At 39.2% G+C, this 23,641-nt stretch overlaps 1 protein-coding gene across 1 annotated transcript in view; it reads right to left on the bottom strand.

The window, feature by feature from the left end:
• Window positions 1-6,305: 6,305 nt before the first annotated feature.
• The window catches only part of LOC583608 (high affinity choline transporter 1), a 36,593-nt gene continuing 19,257 nt past the window's right edge, over window positions 6,306-23,641 (bottom strand). Inside the window, exons 2-9 of the mRNA XM_030995007.1 lie at window positions 22,057-22,262; window positions 21,462-21,575; window positions 20,607-20,762; window positions 19,492-19,640; window positions 18,241-18,366; window positions 17,024-17,177; window positions 12,795-13,012; window positions 6,306-7,164 (exon numbers count right to left, since the gene is read on the bottom strand). Coding sequence (XP_030850867.1) covers window positions 6,667-7,164; window positions 12,795-13,012; window positions 17,024-17,177; window positions 18,241-18,366; window positions 19,492-19,640; window positions 20,607-20,762; window positions 21,462-21,575; window positions 22,057-22,222 — 1,581 coding nt within the window. The 5' untranslated portion in view covers window positions 22,223-22,262 and the 3' untranslated portion in view covers window positions 6,306-6,666. The remainder of the gene's footprint in view (window positions 7,165-12,794; window positions 13,013-17,023; window positions 17,178-18,240; window positions 18,367-19,491; window positions 19,641-20,606; window positions 20,763-21,461; window positions 21,576-22,056; window positions 22,263-23,641) is intronic.

Raw genomic sequence — 23,641 nt, 5'->3', positions numbered from 1 at the left:
CTATTAGTACAAGTGATCATAATTGTGTTATATGGTTGCCTCGTAACAGGTCTGATTACAAACAGAAAAAGTTTAAATCGAAGAAGGTCATCCGCCCACTAAAGAGTAGTGGGATGCGAAGTTTCGGCAATTGGATTGTTCATTATGACTGGAATTATGTTAACTGTGAAAATGACATACATAACAAATGCCAAGTGTTTATAGATACAGTACAATATCAATTGAATATGTTTTTACCAGCTAAAGAGATTCAGTGTTATGAAATTGATAAACCATGGGCAGGCGCGCCGGAAGCAGTTTGGGATTGGGGGGGGGGGGGGGGGGGCAAACATTCCAGGGGGCTCACTTTCCAGGGGCAGTGACGTAATGAGAAAAAAATTCGGAAGGGGGGGGGGCAGACGAAAAATCTGCATCACCACCAGTCTTACACGTTATATGCAGGTCCCGCGGAACGTTTTTCAAAGTGGAGTATTATCGATCAGGTAGAGCGTAAATTGGCGTGGGGTCCAGGGCATGAGCCTCGGCAGGGGGTCAAGGGGCTGAGCCCCCGGAAGCTCAGGGGTTTTAGGTATTTAATTACGGTTAGATGAGCATCCAGGGGCCGTCTTAGGGCCCTTGGTGTGGTCCAGGGGGCAGAGCGCCCGGAAGCTCAGGGGTTTTAGGTATTTAATTACGGTCAGATGAGCATCCAGGGGCCCGCCTTAGGGCCCTTGGTGGGGTTCCAGGGGGCAGAGCTTCCGGAAGCTCAGGGGTTTTAGGTATTTAATTACGGTCAGATGAGCATCCAGGAGCCCGCCTTAGGGCCCTTGGTGGGGTCCAGGGGGCAGAGCCCCTGGAAGCTCGCGGGTTATAGGTATTTAATTACGGTCAAATGAGCATCCAGGGGCCCGCCTTAGGTCCCTTGGTGGGGTCCGGGGGTGGAGCCCCCGTAAGCTCTGGGGTTTTAAGCATTTAATTACGGTCAGATGAGCATTTTTTATACCTTATTTGTGACATTGGCAGGTCACCTATTTTTCTCTCCGTCTTTCTTTCTTTTTCTCTTAAACATACTTTTAAAAAAAAGGAGGGGTGGGGGGGGGGGGGGGGGGGGGGCTCGAGCCCAGCCACTTTGCAGACCATGACATAAAGGCTTCTAAATAAGCGTATTTCGCCTGACTGTAATGTGGGAATTTCTTATTTTCCAACAAACGCATAAAAAGGTATGACTTACAAAAAAAATGGAGAAAAAATGCCGGAAAATCATGTCACAACATCAACATTTGTAAATCACTTGTTTCGAATAAGAAATACATAACCCCACCCCCCCCCCCCCTATCAGTACGCCAGCGTTCAGGGGCTCATGTCTTCTCACCCCTATAAGAAAAAAACGGACACGCTTTCCCATTCTCGCACAATATGTCCACGATATGCGCGTATCGCTATAATAGAGACCTCCATTTAAAATACCGTATAGGTGGCATGCGCAATGTTTATGAAATTTAATTCCTGTGAACTTTCCTTTTTCTTTGATTGGAATTGTATATGTGATTTAATTCAGGTTTTTACTATTGTTACGTTCTTTTGGATTAAAAATACAAACCATGTTTACTCCTTTACTGTTTTTTTTTTTTTTTTTTGGAGGGGGGGGGGCGTTTTGGGGGGGCAAAAATGCGTTTTGCCCCCCCACTTTTTTGACTGGGGGGGCAACTGCCCCCCCTGCCCCCCCCCACTTCCGGCGCCTATGACCATGGGTAACAGCAAGAGTTAAAACTATCATCCTCCAGCGACAATTGGCATTTCACAGAAATGAGCGATCTCTTTGGCGTCTCCTTCGAAACAAAGCTAAATGTTTGATCAATTTTGGTTTGATTAAAGAACAAAAAATTAGGTATTATAATACCAGAGTACGTAATCTAAAAACAACAAATCCTGCTGGCTGGTACAAACAAATTAAAATCCTTACTAACAGTAGGAAACATTGTGATGAACAAACTTCAATTTTCATTGGCGACAAAGCATTAATTTATGTTCATCAAGCCAAAGTCCTCGGAATTCTTTTACATTCAAACCTAAAGTGGGATAGTCATGTATCCGATCTCACAAAAAGGTGTAATAGGAAATTGTTTATGTTTCGTTGCCTTAAGAAGTATGGATTGCCTGTAGATGACCTTTTACTTATATATAAAGGATACATTCGTTCGATTTTAGATTATGGGGTACCGGTTTTTAATGGTAATTTAACAAAAACTCATGTATATACTTTAGAACGTATTCAGAAAAGAGCTTGCAAAATCATTTTAGGACGTCAGTATGAAAATTATGAAGAAGCATTGGAAACGTGCAATCTATGTTCATTAGAAGCAAGACGTAAGCAGTTATGTATAGACTTTGCAAATGCACTTGTCAAACACCCACAATTTAAAGAATGTTTACCTCTTAGACAACAAAGCACTTATTCTCTAAGATCTCAATCAAAGTTTAAACAATACCAATGTAAAACAAAACGCTTCCAGTGCAGCTCTCTTCCTTACTTTATAAATCTTTTGAATAAAACGTAATACCAATATTTTTAGAATTTCACAGTCCATGATTGAACTATGTGAATGAATTTTGATAGTTTTCTGCATTACTGAATGCTTCTTGCCATCTCCCCTCATCTGTCATGATAAGGTACCCTTTGTCTGTCTCTTCCTCTCTTCAACTCTCTCTCTCTCTTTATCTCCCTCTCTATCTCTTTCCGTCTTTCTCTCCCGTCCCCCTTCTCCCTCTTTCTCTCCTTCTCTCTCTTTGTCATCACTCCAACTCTCCCTCTCCTACACCTCTCCCTATCTCTTTCTTTTTTTAACAAAAATTTGAATCTGATCAATAAATTTTTATGAAATGTCTATATGTTTGATTATTGATTTATGTCATATTTTGTGTTATTTCAATTTGAATTGCAATTGTATTGTATATAACCTTGTGAAATGGATCGCAATTCAGCCATTGGCTGCGATGATCTTTTTAATAAAAACCATTTCTATCTATCTATCTATTACAAAAATGGTCTATTTTCTTTACGATTTGCTTATTATACAGGGCCCACAAAACTAACTCAGGCTTCCATTCATTCACGGATAAAGTAGGGAAAAATCAAGATAGATAGTTTATTAGCTTCCGCAATATCTCATTTTACAAAGAGTACAAAGAGTATAATGTAGATGTACATAATTATAGAAAACCGATACACACTGTTCATATACAGTAATTTGTCCTTCAGTTGAACTTAAGAGATATAGTGGCGGAGCCTATATGGAAAAGCAGAGCTTGTTGTGGATATAGGCTCCTTAAACTACAAATGACAAAAGTTAGGTTTATAAAATACAAATACACGCTAAAACAGGGTAAGGGAGATTACAGGGATCCATGAACTGATACTCACAATTAACTACAAAATACAAGGGAAAGGGAAAGGAATATAATATGCAGCTTATTGAAAAAATATAGTACAATGTAGTTTTTTTCTCAATATGAGTAGAATATATGCATAGTTGGCATGGAGAATAATGATGAATTATATATTCTATCTGTCAAAGACAATTTAAGCCATCTCAAACCGCACAAAGTCAAACTTCTACTGCAGGAGTATGAATAAAATCGAGAAGCCTATGACTATATTAAACATGGTTTACGTTCTTAAAAAGGTACAGAGGAAAGTTAAAAGATTTGATATGAATGTCTTTAATCAATTGTAACAATCTCTTGACTGAAACAAGAAAGGTATAAGAATGCTTAATTTTACAAAAATATGTACGTGTTATAACTTACCCCCCCCCCCCCAAAAAAAAAAAATAAATAAATAAATAAATAAATAAAAAAAAAAAAAAAAAAAAAAATAAATAAATAAATAAAATAAAAAAAATCGTTTATGATTATCGCTATCAGATTTACTCATATATCATTTGCCATTATTTATGCAAAACACAAGCAGGTAGATTATCAACATAAAAGATTTTATATACATCACCGTTTGTCATTTTCTAAACATTTAATATTATTTGAAGTAATGTATAATCACATACTTGTACAATTATATGACTTTGTATTGTTTCCATATATCTTTCATAATTATTTCCATACGAGAGAGGGAAAGAATAAAATGCCTGCAAAAGGATACATTGACACCAAGAATAAGGATTATCAATTCATATGCGATCAAGACATGTATATGCTTGACACGTAAGTGATCAAATTGACTGGCTAGTAATATATTTCAAATACCTGAGGCTTTAGAAGGAAGTTTTCACTTCTAGATGGTACCTATATAGACTAACGATAAATTATAACTATTAAGTCAAACGAATACCCGTGATTCCTATCCTTAAACATGAAAAGTAAAGGAAGATGTAATATTTTAGGTTTAGGTTTAGGCAGGTTACTCTATGGAAGCAGGTTACTATAGCAGCAGGTTACACTTTATCAGCAGGTTACTCTATAACAGCAGGTTACACGTTAGCAGGAGGGTACACTTTAAAGGTACTCAGTGTCCCTTTTGCAGCCAACACCAAATTCTGTAGAACTTTGCAGGAATTATGAATATGTCATAATTCTTATCTGTAAAATTTAAACATTAGCAGTGTCCTAGTACTCAAATAATGCAAGGAAACCCGTTAACCTTCTAGACTTCACTGTCAGACACTATTGAGTGACTTACTGACATCTTTTTCTTTGGTAATCAAGCAAGATTGCAATTACGTAAGTCGATTCGACAACTAATGGTCGTTATTTTCCCACTAAAACCAATTTTTAAGCCCTTTCGTTTTGAGGGAAGTGCTAAATTAGTATTGTCTTTCAAATGACGTTGAAATTTAATCTTTTCATTTTTTGTTGGCCTGCAAATGGGACATAGTACCTTTAACAGCAGGCTCCACTCAAACATCAGGTTACGCTTTAGCAACAGTTTACACGTTAGCCAGTGGCGGATCCAGCCGTTCGCGAGGGAGGAGGAGGAGGGGGGGGGGGGCTGCCCATTTCCTGAGATTTTTGGTTCGTTTCTTGCGATTTGGGTAGCGGCTTCGTGTGATAGATACACACACCCTCAACTCGAGTGCGGATAGATCATTATAATGAACTCATGCGCATGCATATTTTGTATAATAACTTATCCGCTGAAGTGAACTTTTTTTTCAGTTACTTAGGCGTTTAATAGTTTACGGTATAGCGAAACGTTACACTTTAGCTGCTAAGGTAAACAAAATATATTAAAAAACGTTAAAGCGAAACCCGACGCCTACATTTCTGAAAAAGAAGTTCACTTCAGCGAACGGGCATCGCATACGTCACTACCACGACTGAATTATAAAAATATACTAGTTGAATATGATCGATTTTCAGTAGAATGAGAACAAAAAGAAAATAATACCAAATTGCACAAATTGCATTTTTAGCCTCTCAGACCGTCTGGTCCTGCAGTTGGAGTTCAAAATTATTATACGCTATATTTAAAATCCAACAAGTAATAAGACTTGCCCTCGCATTATATAAAACAAGTGTGTGCCACGGACAACGGGACACAGGGTTTGATCTTCACAATGCAATACTTGAGCTTTATGATAAGGTCAAAAACATGGGGGGGGGGGGGGGGTGGGAGGACATTCGATATTGTGTCCCCCACCCTTGAATTGTTTTATTTATTTATTTATCATTATTATTATTATTTTTTTTATTTTTTTTTTGGGGGGGGGGGGAGGGGAGACATGTCCCCCTGTCCGTCCCATGATTGACGCCCGTGATACAAAGTGATAATGAACATGGTGGACATAAATCAGTATCGCTTATTTATTAATTCCCAGTATATAAGGAGGAGGCGCGATAGCTCAGTCGGTAGAGCAGTGGTCTCGTAATCCGGTGACCAGGGTTCGAAACCAAGGCTATGCGCTAGTGCCCTTTGGTAAGGCAGTTATCCTCATTACCAGGTCCCTCGGAGACGACCTAAAGCCGTCGGCCATGTGGTTGCTTACTTACAAGCATTTATGCTTCCTTAGCAGTCAGGTAAAATAACCACCATCACCATCATAAAATGAACATTGCAAGATATCAATATAAAAAGTAAAACGGTGAAACGTATGGAACTAAACTAAACTGAATAATGCCGAACGGGGGAAGCGTATACAATACTTAAATTCATATTCTCCGTATCCGGACACCTACCCCCGGACAACTACCCCCTGACAAGCCAGACAAGGGGTAGTTGTCCGGGGGATAGTTGTCCTGGGGGTAGTTTTCTGGGGGATAGTTGTCCCGGGGGGGGGGGGGGGTTCTTAGAGGGTGGTTGCCCTTGGGGGTAGTTGTCCTAGGGGGTAGTAGTTATAGGAAGTAATTGACTGGGGTGGTTATTCGGGGATGGATGTCCAGGGGGTAGGTGCCCGAGAACCCATATTCTCATATTCATGTATCGAGGTCATGATCAATATGTGATTTTATACTCAAGTACTTTCGGGGGCGAGGTGCCCGCATACTTTTATCTTTTCTAGTGTGCTGATATCAACATTTTTCTCCATTCTAGTGCCCATACTTATGTACATGACACTTGATGAGTGCTATAGAGTGATGCAAAATGAATATTATGTGATGAATTTTTGATTGGGGTGACGCGAAACTATGGTGCTGTGACAAAGAAAAGGTTAAAAACCGCTAGTCTAATATCAATTATAAGTTTTCCTGCAATTCGTATTTGGTATTGAGCTTCTTTGCCTCCTCAGTATTGTGGTTTTCGTCATGAAAGCGGTTCAGTACATCCCACTTCTTGCTGAGGTAGCCCCTCTTGAAGACCAGCCAGACGCCATAGGATACGGCGATGGTCGTGATCAGCGAACACATCATGGCCAGTGTTCGGAAAGGGAAGAGCTGACCTTTTTCCTCGTCGTAGAAAGGGTAATAAATGAAAGGCGGGAGGCTGATTGCCTTCTCACCACCGCCGAGGCGGAGAATGAGGCCGATGATGAGCCCGGGGATGAGGCCGTAGGTGTTCGCCTTGGGCACGTGAATGACGCAGATCAGCTGAGGGAAGAGGAGGACGAATACGAGGTCGGAACAGAGAACGAAGAGAGTGTAGATGGAGCTGAGTGTCAGGGCTAGAAGTGTCGCGAGTCCAGTAACAACTAAGATGGTCACTCGCAACACCCAAATCAGTTCCTTATCAGAAGCCTGTTAAAAAAGCAACACAAACAAAAATGGAATAATGACATTTTTTAGTCGTTATGATGTGATATTCAGTCGTCAATGTGTTAATGTATGCGACTTCGAGAAAATGTTTAGATGTAAATCTACGAAATGATGGTCTCATTAAGTGCTATTTTAATTGGTTTGATGAGAAGCCCGTCTTAATCTGATCGGCGTGATGAGCGGACGTGTTATGACCTAGCTCTCTCCAACAATGAGCTAAACTGAGCTATACTGGAAATATTACCTCGAAAACCTCGAAAACAAGAACTGTTTATCGTTACATGGACTACCGCTTGTAGAAATTGGACCCAAAACCCTTGATTTACCAGCAAAACATCAGTAAAAATGCCTACAAGATCAGGAAAGCCAAGACGAGAAGCTGCAGCAAACAACGGGACACACCCAACCATTGTCCCTACCCAAGGTGCCGTGGAGAGCCCACCAGCTCCCGCTGATGTATCGGGCGGTACAAAGGAACCCGGTAAACCGGCGCCAATTCACGCATCGGGAGATCACGTGACCAAGCTACGAAGCCCCGCGGCGCCAGAATCTACTTCCGTAGAGCCCGATGCTGAACTCAATTTAGCCATTCGGCAAGTATTAGAAAGTCTTCTCAAAGACGACGAATTTGTGAATCAGCTCACTCGAACAATTCAAGGAAAGCTTCTGAATGATTTAAAGGAGTCAATTTGTCAAGAAGTTTTGGACTCGTTGGAATTTAATTCTGCAAATCAAGGGGATGTGATGGCGGCGATGAGAAAGGAAATAGACGAATTAAAGGAAGTTAATGATGATGCTGAGCAGTACTCCAGACGTACATGCCTTGTGATAAGTGGTGTACCTGAGAGGATGAATGAGAATACCGATTCCAGAATCATACAACTCTGCAAGGAGGACCTCGGTGTCGATATCAAGATGGATGACGTCGAACGTAGTCATCGACTTGGGCAGCAGAAACCCCAAAGCGACGGATCGACGAAACCGCGCATCGGGACGACCAACTATAGCCACACACCCAGGAATATCATCGTTAAATTCAATAGCTATCGCACCCGAGAGCAAGTCTACAGTGCACGATTCAAGCTAAAGAATCTTAGCGATGAGAATAATCACCATGTCTACATCAATGAAAGCCTCACTAAGAAGCGGAAAGAACTACTCTGGAAGGTTAGAAACAAATTCAAGAAAATCATTGATAAGACATGGACACAAGATGGACGTATCTGCATTAAACTGAAAGAAGGAAAAGGAAGAGTGAATGTCACAAGAGAGAGAGACTTAGACAAACTGAGCGTATATATGAGAAATTCTGCTATATAATTTGAACTGAGTGTTTGAGCCTCCACCCACAGATGGTGGTGCTGGAGAAATTATTCATGAACTTGTATGTACCTGTTTGCCATTTCGAAACAATTTACTCTTTGTAACAAAATGGAGGTATTATTAGAGATCAAAATTATCCCAAATTAATGCCAGCTTGGCTCATGTTGAGAATTTCAAGCGTTATATTCAATTTAATTGAGAAGGAGACGAACGTTATTTCAAATTAATTGTAATTATATTTCAAGTTTTTTTGTGTGTCCTATTTCATCATTTTAACCATGGTCAATGTCTTTCCTTGTAATATATGTGAGAAACCCGTAAAGTGTAATCAAAAAGCGCTACTTTGTACTAAATGTAACCAATGGATACATATTTCATGTGGAGATGTATCTTCCAAACAATATGATGATAAAACTGAACAGTTTCACAATTGGCAATGTACCAAATGTATTTTCCTAGAAATGCCGCTTTGGAATGTTGAGGATATAGTAAAAGATAGAAATGTGAGCTTGAACCATACAAATTCTGTTGATATAGACATTGACTTAAGTACGAATACCTGTACCTCTATAAATGACTTTCCAAAGGGTAAAGGATTGAAAATTGCACATTTAAATATTCGTAGTCTTAGAAATAAGGTGGATGATCTGCAATTATATTTGAAAGAAAATCCGTACGAAATTCTGACCTTGTCAGAAACATGGCTAAGTGAAAACATTTGTAATTCATTGTTACAAATTGATGGGTATCATTTTGAAAGACTAGATAGAGACGAAAAGGGAGGAGGAGTTGGATGTTTTATACAAAAAAATATATCATATATTAGACGACCTGATCTTGAAGACCGTGAGTTAGAAATTATGTGGCTAGAGATAAGACTACACAATCACAAACCAAAGTATCTTGGAGTTGTATATCGTCCACCTAACAGTAGAAGTGCTTTTTTCAATAACCTAGAAATTAATTTAGAAAATATATGTATGTTATCAAATGATATTGTAATATTAGGTGATTTAAATTGTAATATGTTAACTCAGAATAATCTTTCAAAGCAGATACATGATCTGAGTGACAATATGCATTTGTCTCAGCTGATAAGGACCCCGACACGTATAACCGTTAATAGTACAACCCTTATTGATCTAATTCTTGTGTCAAATAATTTGAAATCACTGGAGAGTGGCACACGGTCTATCGGTCTAAGTGATCATTTATTGATATACCTTGTATTGAAAGAAAAACCACCGCCTTCTATATGTTCTGTGAGTACCTACCGTTCATTTAGAAACTTTAATGAAATTTTTTTCAAAAATGATGTTAAAGATATAAACTGGGATAATTTGTACTTAAACAATCACAATGTTGAGAATATGTGGAATATTTTCAAATGTAAATTCAAAGACATTTGTGATCTTCATGCACCGTATGTCACAGTAAGAAAACGTTCTAGGGGGTCACCTTGGATTACCAACGAATATTTATGTATCGCAAGAGATAGGAATTATTTTAAATGCAAATTTGATAAACACAGAACTACAGACTACTGGGAAAAGTTTAAAGAATTCAGAAATAAGGCAAATGTACTGAACAAGAAGTTAAAGAAACAATATTATAAGAATCTTTGCATTGAAAATGGTAATGATATGAAAAAATCCTTGAAAGTACTCAAAGACTTACTCCCAAAGAAAGATGCCAATTCTGATCATAAAATTCTTGTAAATGACCAAATTGTAGTAGACAAAGAAAAAGTAGCAGAATTGTTTAATGAAAGTTTCAATAATATTCAAAGCCAACTAACAGGAGCGAATGATTCTCATCTCAATATAAATGCATTGCAAACATTACCGCAAACAGCACATGAATTCAAATTTACAGAGATCGAGGAATGTTTTGTATTAAAAGAACTACTCAAGCTTGATGTTTCAAAAGCAGTTGGTATTGATGATCTTCCTCCAAAGCTACTTAAAATAGCTGCCCCACATATTGTTAGAGTCTTAACAGTATTGTTCAATTGTTCATTGTCAAAAGGGTACGTTCCTCATGACTTCAAAGTTGCTAAAATAACCCCTATTCATAAAGGTGGAAACAAAATGGAATTAACTAACTACCGACCTATTTCCATTCTCCCCACAATGTCAAAGATATTTGAAAAAGCAGTGCACAATCAGATATACTCTTACTTAAACAAACATTCTTTGTTAAGTGAACGGCAATCAGGTTTTAGACCAGGGCATTCAACTCTAACATGCTTGACTGAAATAGTCGAAGGTATACTTGACAATATGGACAAAGGTCTGGTCACTGGAGCCATTTTTCTTGACCTGAAAAAGGCGTTCGACGTTATACCACATCCATTGATTATTAAGAAAATGTTATTGTATGGTATTGGGGGAGTTGAACTTGAGTGGTCCGAATCCTATCTATCTAATAGGCAACAATGTGTATTCTTGCAAGGGACTAAGAGTAATTTTCTAACTGTGAAATCAGGAATTCCACAAGGATCAATACTGGGGCCATTAATTTTCTGCCTCTATGTGAATGATATTTGTAACCTGCAACTCCATTCTAAGACAAAGATTTCCTTATATGCCGATGACACGGCAGTATTTCATCATGGAAAGGATTATAAAGTTTGTGAATACAATCTCCAAAAAGATTTTACCCGTATCTTGAAATGGCTAAAATACAATGGACTGTTTTTAAATGCAAATAAAACCAAAACAATACTATTTGGTTCCAAAAGAAAAATTCAAAATAATAATATTTGTATTCGTTACAGTGACAATGTACTCGACTCAGTCGAAAGTATGAAATATCTAGGTGTAACACTAGACAAAAGCTTAACATGGTCGTTACATGTAAACGAAGTTGTTAAGAAAGTATCGGGTACGATTGCCTGCATTAGACGTATACGCAATTATATTTCCCGTAAGAATCTTATTACATTATACTTTTCTCTTATCCTACCGCATTTAAACTACTGTAATTCAGTATGGGGAAATACTTCGAAACAAAATCTAACAAAGTTGCAAAAATTACAAAATAGATATGCACGATTAGTTCTTCGTGCCGAATATTTTACACCCCAAAATGTTTTAATGAGTAAATTGAAATGGCGGTCATTAGAGGAAAGAATTACATATCAGAAATGCATCTTGATTTTTAAAATCATAAACGACCTATCACCACCATATCTTAATCCATGTATAAGTAAAAGACCGATATTATATTCTACTCGTTATGCTTTAAACAGTCCATTATTCATTCCAAAGTGTAAAACAAATTTTAAAACGAAAACCTTAGCGGTTTCAGGAGCTAAAATATACAATAAATTACCCTATCATATTAAAAATTGTAAGTCGCTGCAAAGTTTTAAAAAGAATGTCAAAACCTTTCAGTTTCCCTTGTAAACATATTTTCACGTTAATTTGACCTTTATTTATTACATTTCATTCATCTAGTTTTTTCAATTTGATAGTTGTATTTTTTTTCCTTATAATTTATTGTTAATGCGTGTTTTTCGTTACCTATGTTTAATTATTGTATATACCATGTATATTTTACCTTTGTATGTATGTTTTGAATTCATGTTATTATTGTACATGTTTTTTATGTGAATACAGGGCTCTCTGGGAGAGCAGGCTCAGAAATGAACTTGAATGAGACCACCCTGTTAAAATAAAACTATAATAAATAAATAAATAAAGGTTTGATAAAACCGATTTGCTTTGGAATATCTATTGCTGCCCAAAAGCGTCGGCAGCCTTTACCAGGGGCACCCCAAGCGAACGTGTCGACGAATTGGTCATGCATAGTAGGCTTATTATTTGCTCATTGTGAAGGCAAAATTTATAATTGCCCTCACTGCTTGTCCCCTCAATCTCCATGCCTTTGGATACGCCAGCGTGGACCCCCCCCCCCCCCCCCTCCTCGCTCTCTCTCTCTCTCTCTCTCTCTCACACTCTCTTATCTAGCAATGAAGAACTTATAGTTTTTTTCTTTTATTATGATGAAGACCGAGTAGTCAAATAGTTTAATATGCACGTTTCCTTAAACTTTAATTTGCTAGTTTGCAGGCACAAACCATTGCCAGTCGTTGTGCATTATCTGAACGATACGATACCCAGGGATAAACTCACAACTATTAGATGATACAACCATACACTGACAGAGCTAGGCTCGGCTCAAGGTTTTAGGACTTGTGTGTTTAAGTGTCACACAAGAGTCTGCCTCCTGCCGATGTATTTTCTCTTCAGGATTTCCACGAAGCTATCATCCTACACTTTTACCTTTGGTCGGAAGATGTTGGAATAGATATTCCTTACGAACATGGAGCTGGAGGAAAGGACCGACGAATCGGTCGATGACATGACCGCTGCTGAAACAGCGCCCAGTCCCATGAAAGCGACCACGGGAGGGGTCAGGTACTGAATAATGAGAGGAAGGACCATGCTGGGCGTCTCGTACGGGTCGGTCTTGTTTAAGTTGAGGCCCGTCATCTCCCAGTCTAAACATGGAGAAACAATTATTTGTCTTTATTTCACATTTTAAAAGATTGTAAAAAAATGTAAAAGAATAAGATAAAAATAGAAAAGATTTTCTTAGCTGGATGCACGAGTTCTTTTTTTTTAATTATCTATTTTTGTTTGTAAATTTAAAGATTGTTTATAGATTGAAACATATTTTTTTTCAAGTCAAGAAATTTATATGTTACAAAAATTATGTTTGTCATAATTTTGAGGATCCACATTTTACAAGCTTTGCTTTTCAGTGGATCCTTCCATTTCCACAGGTTTATCTTAAAAAACTTCTTTAAAACCCATACTGGATATTTATGTATACTTTCTATTTCATAATTTTAAACCATGTAAAATGTATTATATTATTGAATGTTGAATTGTATATTTTTAATTTCTTGTCAAAATTACGGTTCTGTAGGAAAAATGAAAAATAAAACTGAAACTGAAACATGCATATAACACTACCTCATGATAACAAAATGATAGTTATGACGTTGCTAATTTCAATTAGGTTATTATTTCAGATCGAATCTTGTTCACATTATAAGGAAATAAGAATTTACTGTCAATAGAGAGTAACAACAGCAGGGGCGGCGATCCCGGGGGACGGGGGACACGTCCCCCCCTCGATTTAGTAGGAGGGGATCGTCCCCCCTCAAAATTTGAAAAAGTGCACACAAAAAAATGTATAGCAAATACTGACTAAAGACTGCAACACACTTTTAGGCTCTGGAGGGCCCAAGAGGGCAGTGTTTAAACAAATAAAAATGCAAAAATCTTCTCACTCAGTAGCTACGCTCCCTCGCATAATATCCTTCAAAATGAACAAGTAAATACCGAGAAAATTGAAGAGTGAAAAATGGTATATTGCTAACGTTTATACTATAGTTTTGCTAAGGAATGTAATTTTGTAATACAACAAAACGACAAAAACCTGTGAGGGGGTAGTCACTTCCGTCACATTCACCCCTCTCATTCACTATGCTCCCTCGCATTTGCGTACTGATGGGGGCGGGGCGGGGGGGGGGGGGGTGGTGGCAATTCCCCCAAAAAGAAATTCAAACGTGGTTTATTTCTAATTCGATACCAGTGATTTACAAATGTTGTAGAAATGACATGATTTTTCCCTGACCTTCCGGGTGCCCTGCCCCCTGGACCCCACCAAGGGCCTTAAAGCGGCCCCTTGATGCTCATCTGATCGTAATTTAATGCCTAAAACCCCTGAGCTTCTGGGGGCTCCGCCCCCTGGACTCCACCCCAATAAGTGACCTGCATGCCAGTGTCACAAATAAGGTATAAAAATATGCTCATCTGACCGTAATTAAATGCCTAAGACCCCTGAGGCTCCGCCCCGAGGATGCTCGTCTGACCTTAATAAATGCCTAAAACCCCTGAGCTTCATTAGGCTCCGCCCCTTGACACCCGCCGGGGCTTTGCCCCTGGACCCCACGCCAATGTACGCTCCGCTCCGCTTTGCTTTGCTCTACCTGATCGTAAATACTTTAGCCCCCTCCCCCCCCCCCCACTTTGAAAAACGTTCCCAGGGCCTGCGTAACGTGTCAGAGTGGAGGTGTCCCTCGCATTTCGCCCCCCCCCCCCCCCGGGTCATGAAAAGAAATCGCCGCCCCTGCACAACAGGGTGACATTAGATTATAAAATGATACCATCAAATCATAACAGCACAACAGTAACAACAGGATGTATTTAAAACAAAAATAATGAAATACCCGTACACACGGTTATAGGCTTTTGATTAAAAAAATCAACCCTTTAACAATTCACTCCTCTGCGTATATATGCCCAGAGTGAACACTAACATACATTAATGTGTATAACATTCTTATAAGGGAAGAACCCCACAAAGGGAAGAAGACAGAGGCGGCGGAGCGACTTCCAAAGTGGGGGGGGGGGGCACCAACAAAAAAGGGCACTTTCTGGAGAAAAAAGGGCACCTACAAAGGGAAATCTCAAAGCGAAAATATACAATTTTTAGACATTGGTATATACCCCTATAATTTGATTACATTATCAGGGAGGATGTCAATATTTGTTTCTCTTTATACATTGTATAAAATATTGCTTAAGCATCATACCTTGCAGTTGGGTGTGATGGTCGAAAAAATCATTTGCGAGCGAGCAAAGCGAGCGAGGAAAAATATAAGATTTGTGAGGTGGCAGTGCGAAACTACATCTTATAAAGAGGAAAAAACCAATCCTCATCGGGTTATAAATAAGCACATTCTCATAACAGTAAAACTGAAAAGACCCTTGATAATTAACATAATTATAACATCTATAAATGTGAGCGAGCATAGCGAGCGATCTTTAGGAGATATTGTTCTTAGTCGCTTGAAGTTAGGGACACGTTTAATGATGAGAGGAAAAGGAGACACTTATCGAAGGAATAAGACACTTATTAGAAAATAAAAGGAACACGTGTCAAAGTACAAAGGGTAATTATCAGAGGTGAAAATGGGGCACTCACTAGGGATGAAAAGGCACTTATGAGATTGGAAATTGGGCATTTGTCGACGGAAAAGAGGCAACCATCAGATTTTGATAGGGGCATTTTTGAAAAAGGGATAGGTTCCTCATAAGAAAGGAAAAGGGGCACGTATCATTGTTAAAAAGGTTAACTTTATCAGAGGCACTTATTGCATCTGAAAAGGGGCACACACCATATATGAAAGAGGCACTTATGATAATCAAAAAGGGGAACTAATAATAAGGGGAAATGTGCATTTGTTGAAAGAAAAGGAGCACCGATCAGATTTTGATAGGGGCATTTATTGGAGGTGAAAGGGGGCTTTTATGAAAAGCGGATATTATGAAGGAATAAGAGCATTTATTAGGAAGGAAAAGGGGCACGTGTCAAAATAAAAGGGGGTGTTCTTAGAGATGAAAAGAGCACTTATCAGGAGAAAAGGGGGGCACTTGTCAAAATAAAACGAGTATCTCTCATAACTGAATAGGGTCATTTACCAAACATGAAAAGGGGCACTAGTAGGAGAATGAAAAGGACTATTTTCATAGGTGAAAAGGGGCATTTATGAAAAGGCGAAGGGCTCTTTGTTAAATGGGGGCACTTATCATAAGGAAAAGGGGCACTTATTAGAAAGGAAAGGGGACACATGTGAACATATAAGGTGTGCTTATCCGAGTTAAAAGAGGTAGTTATTAAAAGGGAAAGGGGCACTTCTTACAAAGGAAAAAGGGCAATTGTCAAAGTAAAAGGGGCACCACTAAGATTTGAATAGGGCAATTATAAGAGGTGACGGAGGCGCTTAACAAAAGTGAAAAGGGGCGCTTCTCGTACCGGAAAAGGGGCACCTACTAGAGATTAAAAAGGGCACTTATGAGAATGGAAATAGACACTTATTGCAAAGGAAACTGGGAACTTGTCAGGGAAAAGAGGTACGTGTCAAAATAAAATGGGCACATATCAGAGGTGGAAAGGGGAGGGGGCACTTTAAAAACTTAATAGGGGCACATATCAAAGTAATAGGGGCACTTTTTATGTAAAAAGGGGCGTTTCTTACAAAGTTAAAGGGGCACTTTTCCTATGGAAAAGGGGCACTTTTTGGGTACTTGAAAAAGTGGGGGCACTGTGCCCCTCCCCCCCCCCCCCCCGGGCCCGCCGCCTCTGGAAGAAGAAGAAGAAGAAGAAGAAGAAGAAGAAGAAGAAGAAGAAGAAGGGAAGAAGAAGAAGAAGAAGAAGAAGAAGAAGAAAAAGAAGAAAGGGACGATGAGGAGGGGGGGGGGGGGGAGACGAAGGAGAAGAAGAGGAAGAAGAAAAAAGAATGAGAGGAGAAGGAAAAGGACGAAGAAAACAAAAGAAGAAAGAGAAAAGAAGAAGAAAAAGAAGAAATAGAAGAAACGAATCTATACGTATCCTAAAATCTAAAATCTACGGTCGGCTTTTAGTTCAACAAAATAAATACTTTAGTATTAGTTGAAGCAGCATTATTATTCTTATGACAATTATTATCATTACTCACCAGTGCTTGCACCGACTGCACCCAAGATATAGGCAGGGACGGACATCACGATGCATCCAAAGAAAGCAGCGAACGACAAGTTGGCGGCAAGTCTCGGGGTCTTGGCTGCAAGGGCTCGCTGGTAGTAGGCCTGCCATGGCACGCCGCCAAATATCTGGATGATTGAAAGATAGAGAGAGGGGGAAGAGTGATATACAGAGAGAGAGAGAGAGAGTGAGATAGATAGAGAAGAGGAGAGGAGAGGAGAGAGAGAGAGAGAGAGAGAGAGAGAGAGAAGAGAGAGAGAGGGGGGAGGGGGGGGGGGGAGAGAGACAGAGAGAGGCAGAGAGAGAAGAGGAGAGGGGCAGATGAAAATTCATCTTCATTGAATATCAGCTACATGGCCCTTCAACTGTTGGTAGGGCCATTGAATGCCTTGACATTTATTAATATAAAGGAATTCGAAGTGTCAAGTGAATGAACAACTATACAAATACATCGTATACTATTCGTATACTTCCGAGAAAAAAAAACGAATTAGACTTGATATTTCCATAGGTTCACAATTCCGAAAATGCAACAGAACCATAACATCTATGTGTAATTATGAACCCTAGGTATTATTATTATTTTTTTGAACTACGAACCATCGGAATAATGAACTCTGCTTCGTATTCGGAACCATGAACTTTCTGATAAATGCACCTGAAGAGTAATACAACAACAACAAAATGTAATGGTGAATGCTATTTCATTTTCGTAATAACGAATATCTTCAGATAAACAAACCATCAGAGTATTATTCAGATAATTACGAACGTTCGGAATATTTATTACTAAAACGAAGAAAGAAAACTTCAGGAAATCGAGTGCCGCTATACCCTCCCTGCAGGTTTAAAAAAAAATAATAATAATAATAATTATATATGTATCTGAAAATTTTTGCCCCCCCCCCAAAAAAAAAAAATAAAAAAAAATAGTGGTCCTCCTCTCCAGCATCCTCCGCTTATTCCCCTGGCCAGCTGAGTCGGCGCATAATGATTCCTCAAAAACTGGGCTAATATATATATATATATATAAATATATATATATATATATATATATATATACGTGCTCTTACACCCCCCCCCCCCCACCCGCTTATTCACCGGCCGGCTGAGTTGGCGCAACAATTTTTCTCAAGATTTGCCCCCCCCCCCTTCTTGCCGCCAGCTGGATCCACCCTTGGGTTTACATACCAGTAGCATCCACTTATCTAGCCATACTCCAAGCATGTCGGTATCCCATTCTCCGAGCCACTCAAATTTGGTTTCAGACAGGGGCGCCACAGCTTCATTGGTCATAGCAAACGGTATTGATAACCACTGTAATGAATAAAGAAGATAAAGATAAATCATAATATGCGGTCTATGCGAATTATATCAAACATTCATGAATATAATATTTGCAGACCTTAGTTGTAGGCTAAGCGTGCGTCCAGCTATTGAATGGCCATCTGATTTTAGGTTATTCAATAATTGAGGTAGGGTGTATAGGAGGGATCCGTACTCTTCTGTTCACGTTCCCTTTTAAAATTTCTTCTCAAAATAATCTTGTGTCCCCCCCCCCCCTTACCTAAATCGTTGGGGCACGCGACTCGTGTGCACGCTGACTATAAGCCACTGACTATAGCGATAGTGGTCGTAAAAACTAAGTAAGAGAAATAAATCTGTAAAATTCGAGATGAATCGGAAGAGGAACAGAAGCTACAGCTGGATAACTTCTTCACATGTTATTATGTCCACACGTCATGTAACAAACTCATTTTTCCTGATATGGGATCAACTTCCTTTTGAAACTCTGATAGTAAAGATCATGAAGATGTAACGGCAGCAGATCATAGTGGCTTCGTGCAATGAAGACGAATAATCTTACATAATGGTCCACGATGCATTCAGAAAAAGGAATTTTTCCGACTTGTCGTATTACATTCGAGCAGCTTTACTCACAGTATAGAAATGTTTCAAATTGAACTAGACATTAAATTCGTCACCTCGACGAATTAGGTGATCTGCCGCTTTGATCGATACATAAGATATGTAAAAACACAAAGGGAGATTTGGTCCTTAAAAAACGAATTCCAACCTCCACTCATATAACGAGCCTATGTACAAGCTCATTTAGTAATCAAGGATGTATAAATGAGTGTGCTGACTATTGTTTGGTATAACCCTGTTGCCATGAAATTAATTACAAGATTAGGAGAACAAACAACAGAATAACACGTTCATAAAGTTAAATAGCTAGATCACCTAATACGGGGGCGGCAATCTACAAGCTCAGCTTTTCACCTCCACGACCAACCTGTTTTATATGCCTGTTGTACACTGTGGACATATTACAAATATATTGTTAAGTTTCATTGTTTTACTATGTACAATGCAATCCCGTGTACTTTATTTTATTTTGTTGGAAATGGAAATAAACGAAATTTAAAAAATACTTCTTACAAGACCGATGAACATGAGCACGAGTTGTACGATGTCAGTGTAAGCTACCGAGTAGAGACCTCCAATGAAGGTATAGACCGCGGCGATACAGGCTGATATGATAACAGCTAAATTCTGGTCGAGTTCCAGGATAACAGCGATTGTTGAACCTTACAGATGTCAGATGAGATAAATAAATATGAGAATGAGGTAGATGATAAATAAGGACGCGCGATTGTTCAGTGGTATAGAGCAGTGGTCTCGTAAATGGAAGGTCACGGAATCAAAACCAAGTCGACGTGTCAGTGCCCTTTGGTAAGGCAATATTTCTCCATACCAAGTCCCATGGTTGCTTATTTAGCAGTGAGGTAAAACCAACAAATAACCAAACCAACCAACATAATTGGAATATCAAAATCAAAACCTCTGATTTCTCACATCATACTGTTATATAAATATTATTCTATATATATATATATAGAACAATGCAAGCAGTGTGGATTTAAGAGTGGGGTGTCCCCCCCCCCCGTCTACTTCATCTTTCGGCAGCCACACACTGACACACTGACACAACTACCATGGTAACTGGGCTCAACAGCTAATCAAAATCAAGGTATCCATGGTAGTTACCATTGATGGCAAAGTTACCATCAATAGGGACTTTTAGATTTGCACGAAAACAATGTGGATTGCTACGGTCGACGTCCTTTTAATGCACTGCCTTGAATGGACGTCACATGTATCAGTCCACGCAAATCTAAAAGTCCCTAATGGTAAGTTTTGTGCGACGGGGTCCTGGTTCCCTAACACAGAAGTTGCAATCAATCGCGAAATGACAATGGCCAATCAAGATCATCGTTGCATGCACACATTGATCAAAAGGCTGAACTTTCACCATTTAGAATCGTTGTTAAATTTGCATTATTGTATGAGAGGTTTTGTTCCTCGTCTCTTTTTTTGCTTTTTGTTTTGTTGTTGTTGGCAGTACCGTAGCATGCATGTTTATCTTAGGTATTGTGGGTATCCCTCTATTTCAAAACATCCACTTCGCAAATGAGGAGAAATGCATAAAGCAAATGTCCTCAAGGAATGAACAATAATAGTAAATATTTTTTATTATAATATCCAGTACCTACCCAGTGCTGCGAGTACGGTGGCACACCAAAGTACCTCCCCAAGGAGCGCGACTAGGAACAATATTCCTCCAAAACGAGGTCCATATTTTATCTGGAAGGGGTCAATCATTGTGACGTATTCTGCTGCTCTCATCTTCTTTGCAAAGAAGAGACCGTCTATCAAGATCAATAAATATATAAACATTGAAAGCATGTATTAAAGGAGAATTAAGCCCGACAAAATACTAGCTCACAATCTTATTATAAATTGTGAGCCAGTTGAAATTGAAGCTGTTATTTGGTTACTTAGCAAGGAAGAAAATCATTAAAAAGTTTTCAGTTCCTTGCAAGCCATTCTCCCATGGGAGTCCCCATTTTGATTGCAAAAATAATGACAGAGTAGTATAAAGTTGTGAGATAATTACTGACCTGTTTTATGTACAGGACATTTACCTGTGAAATGCATGACAATAGTTTTATAATCATACAATCTTTGTTTGTTTGTAATGCATTCAAATGAATGGATGTTCTGTCAAAAAGTATATTGGCAAGCTATTTGGTTAGCTGGCCAGAGGAGACACCTCGATGCGTGTGATAGAACAATACAAATTAAAAACGGACAGAAGCTAGACTATTCATCGCTATGCCCAAGATAGAAGTGCAGGTTGGAACGTCACCATCAATAAAGTCACATATACGAACAAAAAAGAAAGAAAAAAAACATGAAAATGAAGAAAAAACAACAACAACCAGGCATTAATTTTCCTATTAAAGAGGAAAGCGTGTTGAGACATGCGTAAATTCGGTGAGCAGATAGATCGTTCATTGAATATACAATATATCGAAGAAGAAATTGATTGTAAAGTTTAAACTCACTGACGACAAAGCTCAGACTGTATCCAAGGGGAGCTTGTGCCCACAGAACACCTCTGCCTGGTGTAAAGACTACTTCAGCTGTTCCATTGATGAAACCACCTCCTATCCAGGTTGCTGAAAAATAAAGTATCATTTTGATGGCGTTTAAATAAATGTTATAAGAATCGGAGGGGGAGGGGGTAAGGGGGATGGAGCACCGTCCCCTCCTGTTGTCTATTTCTTCTTCTTCTTCTTCTTCTTCTTCTTCTTCTTCTTCTTCTTCTTCTTCTTCTTCATCATCATCATCATCTCCTTCTTTATCTTCTTCTTCTTCGTCCTCGTTTTCTTCTTCTTTTTGTTATTGGAATTACGGTGGGGTACGTGAGCCTCCTGCGGATTTGTTTCAAATGTGCGACACGCCATCACTATGAAACAAACAATACATTTCATTTTAATTCGTATATCGAATAGCAAGTTGCTTAAGATCTCACAATAGATGACGCATCTATCCAAGATCTGCCAATATTTATTTTCCTAGTAGGAGCACCTCCCCCTTCTCCCTCCAGCCGTATCCATCTCACACTGAGGGTCCGACCAGGGGTCGTCTCAAACTTACCAACCAGCGTGAAGAAACCGACAAACCAGCCAATGTCCCGATTGGCCACCATCACATTCTCTGCCTTGTCCCCTCCCTTGGTCTTCCGTGAGGCCCATAGCCCAATGACCAGGATGACGAGATAGAATACGACCATGCCGACAACGCCGCCCCAGTGGACCGCCATCTTTGCGATGTTATGTTGAGAGAATCGGTGATTAAAGCTTCTGTCATTTTCAAAAAAGGAAAACAAATGGAAATATTAAACGGATTGTTAGTATTAATTTTATTGTTAGGAAATACTATATACAACAGGTTGGAAACTCTCAGGGAAACGTAGTGCGGAAGGAAATGGGAGAATAATAGTTGCGTAGCTTAAAGTTCCTCATTGCTGTCCTACCTTTTTGATATTCTTGCAAAAGGTTGGAAAATGTCTCCGCCGGGAATCGAAACTGGGTCCCTGGCTTATGAAGATAAGCCAATGTCTCCGTAAAAGGGAAGTCTACCCAGATATTAGTTTAGTTTAGTTTAGTAAGTTTATTTAAATAGAAGCAGATAAATGAGTTCAGTGAAAGTTAGAGCAAAAACAGACTAAAAATAACAAAGTTATGAATTGTTGAATGTGCAATCAATCAAACACAATATAGCAAGTCTGTGGCGTATCTTTCGAGCTCCCCTCCCATTTGCCATGTACTAAAGATATTTCCCTTTAGTGCAGCGGCTTAGCAAGAAAATTGTGCACTTTTTGAGAAAAGCATGAAACTTCCAGCATAGTTTGCTTTCACCATAAGATTTATTTTCAGATGTGGAGGGAAGTCAGATTTGACCTCTGATGACCCTGAGAGGTCAAATCCAAAATGGCCGCTAGTCCGCATGGTCTAATGTACAAACACGCTTAACTTTTGAACCAAATACACCAGAAAAACGTTTAAGGTGTCATTTCCAACTAACTTGGGGATGCCAATTCATTTGGTAATACTTTTGAGATCACCTGAACTCAGGGTTTTGCATTTAGGTCAAGGTCAAGGTCAAAATTGACTAAAAATAGCAAGTTTTGAATGGTTACAAAAGGTTAAATCCCCATTATATGTCATTTGTTCTCCCCTATGTTCTTAAATTTATTAAGGAATGGTTCCCCTGCCGAGTCCTCCACCTTAATCCTTTTCAGTTAGTTTATTTCACAGTTTGATGTGACCTCTGATGACCCTGAGAGGTCAAATCCAAAAAACCTGTTCATTACCACAGCTATAGATATCCACATGTATTTAGCACTGTCCACAACTTATGAATATCCTAATGGTAACGATCAAAATCTAACAGTCTCCAGAACAAGAGCACAATATTCAGTGCATCCTTTCTTGCAGCGACAGTGGATTACTCATGGCACAATTTTGATGCTTCCGGGAGACTGGTCCAAAGAGGCTGCCACCCAGTTTCGTTTGTCCAGCCTAAGTCAGATGGCTCTGGCATCTCTGGATTCTTGGCCAATATCTGGTTCCAACAGTTGGCCTGGTAGCAAGTGCGCTTGAAGTGCTGCTTGAGTGCTGCCTGGGTTGGAGGAATGTTCTCCAGGTTTCTAGACTTCTGTGCGAAGAGCTGTTTCCTG

Source organism: Strongylocentrotus purpuratus, unplaced genomic scaffold (assembly GCF_000002235.5).
Source record: "Strongylocentrotus purpuratus isolate Spur 01 unplaced genomic scaffold, Spur_5.0 spur5_scaffold_21, whole genome shotgun sequence".
In the NCBI taxonomy this organism is placed as follows: Eukaryota; Metazoa; Echinodermata; class Echinoidea; order Camarodonta; family Strongylocentrotidae; genus Strongylocentrotus; species Strongylocentrotus purpuratus.
The sequence above is the reverse complement of the archived record's forward strand: the minus strand, read 5'-3'. Positions and strand labels throughout refer to the sequence as shown.